Below are 8,809 nucleotides of genomic sequence, written 5' to 3' on the forward strand. Positions count from 1 at the left end.
GGTCTTAAGGAGTTGTATTTATTCACCAACTAATAAACTACACACACACACACACACACACACACACACACGTAACATTACTGCTAACTTCATGCTCACTGTCTCTCTCACACACACTTTCTCTCTCGACCGGACAATCACCAACGTTATGTTGGGCTTGCAGCACAAATGGGTTAACTGGAGACTCGGATGCCTCTTTTCCACATACACTGCAGTTGTAGATAAATGAGGAATTTACCCCATGTGGCTCTCTGCTCCTCCACCTGTCAAAGAAAGATGTGTCACAGGTTATCTGAGATTCGCAGTTCCTGGCCTTCGAGCTGGCCTGGGAGCCAGGCTGCGGAAAAAAAGCACCTTACGTTGGGGGGTGGCGGGGCTGCAGCGGCGTGGCGATGGCGGCAGGTGCCGACGGCGGACGGGTGGGGGGCAGGGGGAGCCGGGTGGGGACTGGGAGGGGCCACGCGCCCTAATGCCCTCTGCTGGTGGCCTCTGAAGGACAAACAGCAATTGTTTTATAGGAGAGACAGAAAAGACTTGTGTATAATATAATAGCGTCACACATGTTACATGAGACTGTGAAAAGAGTTCAGTTCACTTATTTACCGACATCCGCCGATCTCGGATTGGTCTGAGAATAAGTGAGAGACAGGAGATATAGTACAGTGAGGAGGGAAGAAAGAGACGGAGTCAAATACAGCCTGATCTCGGCGAGTCTTTTTGAAACTTGCCGCTGGTATTGAGGTCTCTGTAGCGTTTTCCTCGTCGGCAAAGCATACAGCAATCCGGATCTGTTCCACACACACAATTCTATATATATTAGGGGTGCAACGGATCACAAATATCATAAATAAATAAAAATAAAACATTAAAGAATATTCAATTCTGTTAAGTTTAAGTGCAACATGAGGTATGTTGATATCCTCGTCCTTTGATCAATACTGAAAAAGAATCAGCCAGTGAGCTAGCTTCCACTGTTTCAACTGAACTGAACTGCTCGGCAACAACTTGGGTCTATGTTTACTTCCTGTCGGGTTATGTCATTCAAATACACTGCAAAGTGGCTCGAAGTCTCGAAGAACTAAGAGAGCTGAAGTAGTGACATTGTGCATAATATATATATATTTTTTTAAGCATGGCGCCCCAAAACGTATCCTGACCGACCGAACAAGAGTTCGCAATTATTTAGTGTATTTTCAAAGTACGATCGTCACTGTATAATCGTCACAAAAGTACATTTGTTTTTGTCAAAATGCGTCGGTGGTGTATGGGCAAAGCCTCGCGAAAAAGCATTGATAAAAAGGTTTGTAAGTGTTCGAAGATACGCCCCAGGGAACCGGTTGTTTCAGTTCAGCCTAAACCAAAACGTTTCCTGGACACTGATGACGTATGACTTGGTGAATAAATTACTGAATGTCTGTTAAGTTACCAAGCGCAAGTGGCGGAGTGCGTAGCGCGACCCCTTAGGGAGTTTTACTGTTTTGCTGGACAGAGTTTGAATCCAGGTTGTTGCAATCTTTGCATAAATGTATTTTCTTCAATGTATTTCTTCATACGTGGCTGTGATGCAGTGCTCACTTATACAATCGTAATCCCTGCAATTGATATGAGATGTGTCTTTTGGATCTCGAGCAATATGTTTGTGAATGTGTGACGAATCAGGCGACAGAGGCAGACAACCGCTGCAGCTGTTAAGCGAACACAAAACACGCACAGAAGGGAAACCAGTAGGGCCGTAACACCGGTCCCGCTAGCAACACCTCACATCTCAATCGTCGGAGCAGATTTTAAAATCGGCTGAATCTTGACAAACCGACCACAGATTTGATGCTTAAACAACTAACTTCTCGCCTCAAAACATCCTAAAATGACTTTTTTTAGTCATTTACAACAATCGGCTAAAATAATGAAAATAAATCATATCTCTGTATGTGTCTCTCTCTCTCTCTCTCTCTCTCTCTCTCTCTCTCTCTCTCTCTGTGTGTGTGTGTGTGTGTGTGTGTGTGTGTGTGTGTGTGTGTGTGTCTCATACAGTCATTCAGGACTTAGAGCTTTTTACAGGACTCCCCCCCCCCCCCCTCCATTTTAAAATAAAAGCCCCACAGAATGAATTCTAACTGAAATGCTTACTACTACATCTATTACTACGACTACTGATACTACTACTTACGAATACTTCTACTGCTAATGATACTTCTACTACAACTACAACTTCTTCTACTACTACAAATATCACTACTGCTACTACTAGTACTTATTCTAATGCTACTAATACTTCTACTACAAATATCACTACTGCTGACATTTTTTAAGCCACAGAAACCGTTTGAATATCAAAATGTTCAGCTCTTTCAGGAGAGGGGTGATATGAATTTTCATATTTGTAATCTTTAAATTCTTTGAAATATTAAGCTATTTGCAATTTTCTTTTGAATGGGATCTCTATGGAGAAAATCTTCAAATCCTGTTAAACTTCTTCAACTTTCAAAGCCTTCTTCTTCCTCATACTTTCAGCTACAGACACCATGAGACATTTCAACTAGAAGGGTTTTCAGCAGTGCAGTTTAAATGCTTTCGGGCTTCATCATTTTTCAGACGGCTAGTCTCCCATTTCTCAATTTTCCGCAATTTCTTTACAATTAATTTCAGCTTTCAGCATTCCAATGCATTTTCAGCACGAAATGCATTTTCTAGTTTATATATCTATTTTAACTTCTTTTAGACTTTGACAGAAAAGAAAAACAGGAAATGAGAAGACAAAATAGTCATTGTGAATGGTTTTGTTGGACTTGTTGCTTTAGTGTGACTTTGATCTTGTTTAGGGGTATTAGGAAGGAAAGGGCAGGGGATGGTGAATGGTTTGTCAGGATGGTAATATGAACAGTGTAGAGCCTTTGTGTTGCAGCATGAGGTTTCGGCACTGATCTTTGAGCCACATATCTGAAGGCTGGATTGTTTAGGTTAAGTGGTGTTCCTGGAGTTCCCTTTTTTTTTCTTTTTTTTTCTTAAATGTTCTTAAAACCAGACATTATTAAACCTAATTTATTTATTCTATTTATACAACTAATTTGAGGTCTGGTCAGGGTGGTTTGAATAAATGTACACAGATTGATGAAATGCTGTTGTCATAAGAAGCAACTTTATGTTTTTTGCTATAAAGAGTATTGTTGAGTATGCGCACATTTTCCAACATCTGTGGTTCCTCTGTTTTTCATTACTGCAAAATTGTTATTATTACAAAAAAACAGCCTCCCAAGGCTATTTTGGCAATAGCAACTTTATTTTTTGACTAAGTCGACTCCCTCTCCACACAGAGCATGACTGGGCTCTTTATTGAACAGTACAAATTTAAACCGGATTTTACTTGACTCTAAACTAGAGGATCTCTCAGGTTACGTGATTTATTTTTCCTTTTGCATTGTATTAATTCCTGTAACATGCACCTGCAACCTGTGGAAATGTTCTTGCAAACAAGGGATTTAAGTCCAGTTTAAAATGAGATGTTAAGGGGGATGTTTGGACTGAGTCAAGAGAAGGACATCTCTGGCTTTAGGTCTTTGACTGATACACTAATTTGAACACAGGTCCTGCATGATACCCGACAGGAGGATTTAAAACATTATAGCAACTAAATTCATGAGATATTGCAAAATTCAATTGAGGCAGATGTGATTGGACAATATGGCCAAAAATGGCTGCACTTGTGAATTATCTTCATTCATTCACACAGTTTTTCTTTTCAGTTGTCACTTGTCTCTTTCACATCTGGCTCCATGGGCTACATTATTATTAGTATTAGTATTTTATCTGACTCATTGTTAAGTCTTGTTAACATTCATTGACATTATCCCTGTGTTGGAATTAAAAAACTATAATATTGTACTGCTGCTGAGGGAGGATGATGCCATCCTCTGTCTGCTGTGGTGAACTGCAGGAGTTAACTCGTGTCAATGTGCAGAGTGGTATTTGTATGTTTTTAGCAGGTTTGTTGCAAATAACAAGCAGTGCATTATTGTGCTATTCGTTTTCTAAATGAATATTTAGACAACTGAAGTCACAGAAGAAACAATGAAATACAATCAGTTATTTTACGTGCTCAATTTAGCAATTTAACATCACATGGGTCAGACAATCATATCACATTATATAGTAATTCATGTAAAAATGTAGTTGACATAATTTACAGTCTTGTCAAATAAGATTCATCCGTAATAATCATACTATTCTCATAATATACATAGTTCAAAGTAATTATTCCCTGTCCCTAAATTAAGATGTAGGATATGACCATGCTGTAACATTCCATGAGTAAATACATAAAATACATAAAACACATAAATAAACTTGTTGGAAATTAATACTAATAAATATATACTACTCCATAAATACTGCTAAATATCTAATACGGTTGTATTTGAGCTATTTCTTATTTCCTGTTTCCAAATTTGTTTCCATTTCATACATAATATTGTTTGCACAGGAAAAAAATGTCACTTAAGGGTAAGCAGTGAATCATTCTTTACATAAGAATGATGAAATAACATTTCATAATAATGATGCACGTTTTAACAACATTTCATAATATTTTACAATTTATTGTCTCAATATGATTCATGTACTTTTTTATTTCTATAATTATTGCCCAGGTGGTCGTACATTAAAAGTAAGGTGAAGGTGGTAAATGATTTGTTTGCAACATAATTAAAGAAAACCACTGCAAACGTCTGTTGCTGAAACACTGTTATCCAAGCTGTGAGTTACAGAAATCCTGTTCAACATTACAACAGTTTTTAGACAGATTTTATTACATGAGGTGACACATTGACGTTAAACATTATTTTGACGTATTTGAAGCGCTACAAGTTTCCACCATTTTACTTACAGACTTATGATTCACCAAAAACTAATAATATGCTTATTCAATCTGTGTGAATATGTATATCTATCTAAATAATTTCTACATTCAAGGAAAGGGGACATGCAGTCAGATGTTTCCTATGTAGTGCAAAACAGGTCATAAATTCCTCATATATTGATCAATGTAAATACATACCTTATTTATTTATGTGGATGTTTTACACTGCAATAACAACAATATTAAAACTTTAAAATGTACAAATGTCCTGCTGCTCAACAACACTGCCTCTTACTCCATATTTTATTCTTAAACTGTATCATTGATGCTGGATATTTCCAGGTTTGACCTTTATCACAACACATTTTCTCATTTCTGCTCAGGTTTTACCAGGCTTTCAACGGCACTAAATACCGTGGCAATATTCCATGTTTGTTTTTAAATGGCTGATTATACCCCAAAACCTTTTCGTTCAAGACCTTCAAACACAACCAGACACAACTAATGTAAGTTGTTTACATGACTCCTCCGCCACCAAACGGGCCTGGAACAAGTATATGATGCTCTTGTGGATTTAAGTTTTTTTTACATTTGCAATTTATATGAACAACAAACTCTACATTTTGCCAGGTTAATGTATTTGTTGATGTTTTTATTTTTGTTCATTATTCTTTTAATGGTATATTCACCTTTGCTTGTAGTGTTGCCACTACTGTCGGCCTTGTTAATCCTTCATAATGTTAAACAATAATTTAATCTATAAGTGTGTGTGGGCATTTCTGCTTGGGCATCTCAAAAAGCCTTGGGCAGGCTCTGAAAACATCTCATATTGCACACACAAAATGGAACTTTAAAACTCGCTGGTCAAACCTCAAATGATGATAATAATGATAATATTTGTAGGGATAGTTGGTTGCTTGACCTTTGTACATAGATCCCAACTACAGGAAGCTTTTCCCTGTTTCATTGCTATGCGAGTGCCTCCCTGTATCCACTGAGCTACACAGGGCATAGAGCCAATAACTGGCCTGTTGAATTCAGTGCTCTCCCCACTGAGCTTGTGTCCACAGCAGTAGACTCAGGCGACCTGCCACACCGACCACAGCGTGCCCAGTGTGATGCTGTAGGCCACCACGGCCACCAAGTAAACTCTGAATAGCAGCACGTCCAGCACGTAGCCAACCTGCAGCCACTCCTTGGCAACTTCCCGGCACCTGTCCCTCTTTTCCAGGAAGTGGCGTATCGCTGTCACTTCGTGCAGGATGTTGTCCATGACAGGCGGGGTGGGGTCCCTGGATGGGGGCAGACCCAGTCCGATCAGCCTGCCTTCTCTGTCATGGTGGCTGAGCCTTCGGCCTATCTCACAGGTGTGGTGGAGGGGGCACTGGGCTGCAGGATGGGACAAGGACAGGCTTCATATTGCTTAATTTTGTAGTTTTTCATTGGTCAAACATTGACCTCTAAGTTTTTTGATTAGATTACAAATCTGAATACACTTTTGCTTAATGGCACAAGAGTGAAAACCACTGTTGTAGGCTACTGCACATGCGTTCACCTGCACCTTACCAGTCCCATAGTTGTTGTCCTTGTAGTGCTCCAGGTCGGTGCCCTGGGAGGACAGTGTGGGGCAGAGGCTGTGCTTCTTGTGGATGCAGAAGAGGACCGGAGCTCTTTCCAGCACCAAGTACTTCACCCAGTGGGGCACAGGGGGCTGCAGGTCCTGCTTGTGGACCAGACGCACAATCAGGACGGTTTCTGTCAGGCTGATCACCAGCAGGGCCATGCAGACCACGAAGTACACACCTAGAGCACAGGTAAAATGAGACAATGTGTTTGATGATGATCCCCTCACAGATATTCCATAAAAGCAGATAGCAGTAGAATAATGCTCCATACTTTAATGGCTGCGTTTCAGTAGGATGCAGGTTGGAGCCCAGGCTTTTTGAAGATGTTATCTTGAAGTTTGCGTGTGCGTGTTATACTGTTAAAGACCTACGGTAACTTTTGTGAGGATGTGTCCCTGCCTTCCACCTAATTCATGCTGCGATAGTCTCCAGCCCTCCAAAATCCTGAATTTAGCCCTCCAAAATCTTGAATTTAGCCTGAGTACACTCTCAGAACTTGTTTTGCCCTCACCAATCTGTCTCTGCATGACTTGCAGAGTACTTTTTTTTTGATTTTCACATTAATTTAGAGGTCAAATTAGATATTTTAAAATCATACGCTGACATTCCTTGCAGAAATCATGTTCTGAATTCAAACTGCTGATAAGCAGTAATACATCCCGGTCACCTATCAGAGGGGTTCCTATGGCAGTGGCAGGCAGAGTGTCAGATACAATGATGAGGAAGACAGAGTAGCCCAGCAGCAAGGTGATCTTGAAGGAAACCCTCTCTCCACTGTCTGGTGGCAGATAGAATCCCACAATGTCCATCACCATCAAGAAGATACTGGGCAGCAGCAGGTTCACAGTGTAGAACAACGGCCGCCGCCGGATCACCACCTGGGAAATGTAGGTTAATGTCAAGTCAAAATGTCTGTTGTGAAAGAAGGCAGGACATGGTTAGCTTAGCAGCATAGCATAAAAAAAACGGGAAAAAGCTAACATGGCTCTGTCCTACGTATGTCGATAATTAACATGTTGTATCTTGTTGGTTTAATCCATACAAACTACACCGTAAAAATACAAATTTAAATAAAATAGTGGATAATGCCACAGATGAATATTTGAGGTTAAATAAAATGAAAACACAGAATATACCTTTAGTTTGGACTTTTATTGGTGATTATTAGTGGTCGGTCAGTGATCCCTGTTGTGATTGGCAGAAGGTGAGGAAGCGAAACAGAGCGGGCGGACCAGAACACAAACGAGCGAAGCAAAACGAGGGTCCGGGTCAAATAAATGTATATGTAAGTGTAGGAAAAACAGTAGAAGTAGGTTAAGTCTCAAACACGCATTTTGCTCTAAATAATTTCAGTTTGTTAGCTTGAATGTTCGTGTTTGTGTGTTTGTTTGTGCGCGCCTGAATTATGTGATCAACGCTGGCTAATTGAAATCTCACAGCAGTTAGCCGCTGAGCTAGCAGGGTAACGATGCTAACTGCTCAGTTAGTATATTTTAAATTGATATAAGTTTAGTCTAGGTTCATTTTAAGTCAGTGACAGTGGACCCGTTGTTGGAGTCAAAGGTCAGAGAGACCCTTCGTTGACCAGAAAAGCTGCGTGGGTCATCTGATGAATACACCTGTTGGACCTGTTAAGACCGCATGTGTTCTTCACGTTTCAGTTGTTAAACTCTTGCCATTACCGGGTCATCTGTCAACGCATTTGACCTTTGAGTGTATAATAGTGTGTCCCTGATTTTTGCTTTTACAAGAGGGGAGCGACTAGAGGAGAGGGCTCCTATACTTATCTTTTCAGAAACTAAGGTTTTATTATTTTTGGCTTCATACCAAGGTTAATTCACACCCCTGTGAGTAAAGCATATAAACCAGGTCACCGTGACGCATGAAAGCTGTCAATCTCTAAGACAATTGCCAGATTCCATCGCAGAGATATTTACGTTACATATTATTTGGATAGGATTTCCCTTAAAGAAACGTCACAAATGTTTGTTATTTTGTCATTAAAAATGCCATTCCATTTAAATACATTAACACTGTTTTACATTGTGGTGATGCAAGTTAATTTAAGTTCAATGAAAGTGTATTTCCTAAATCTTGAGACACCTCGTATGTAAGCTAGACAGACATTTCACCTGCTCATTACTGTGCACGAATTAACTGTAGCTATGTATTTAGGCCTCAAGAGCCCTGGTGCTGGCACACATACAGTAGAAACCTTCCAGCAGGGCGTGCTTTGCAAGCGCACAAAAATCTTTGTGTGCTCCTTCATTTTAGGGGAAACACTTAAATATATATATATATATATATATATATATATATATATTTTTTTTTT

The 8,809-nt window shown here is 39.8% G+C and overlaps 1 protein-coding gene across 1 annotated transcript in view; it reads right to left on the reverse strand.

The window, feature by feature from the left end:
- Window positions 1-5,930: 5,930 nt before the first annotated feature.
- The window catches only part of htr3a (5-hydroxytryptamine (serotonin) receptor 3A), a 6,674-nt gene continuing 3,795 nt past the window's right edge, over window positions 5,931-8,809 (reverse strand). The window contains exons 7-9 of the mRNA XM_031868985.1: window positions 7,145-7,355; window positions 6,419-6,655; window positions 5,931-6,241 (exon numbers count right to left, since the gene is read on the reverse strand). Coding sequence (XP_031724845.1) covers window positions 5,931-6,241; window positions 6,419-6,655; window positions 7,145-7,355 — 759 coding nt within the window. The remainder of the gene's footprint in view (window positions 6,242-6,418; window positions 6,656-7,144; window positions 7,356-8,809) is intronic.

The sequence above is a fragment of the Anarrhichthys ocellatus genome, unplaced genomic scaffold (assembly GCF_004355925.1).
Source record: "Anarrhichthys ocellatus isolate YVR2014 unplaced genomic scaffold, GSC_Weel_1.0 scaffold45, whole genome shotgun sequence".
Classification (NCBI taxonomy): domain Eukaryota; kingdom Metazoa; phylum Chordata; class Actinopteri; order Perciformes; family Anarhichadidae; genus Anarrhichthys; species Anarrhichthys ocellatus.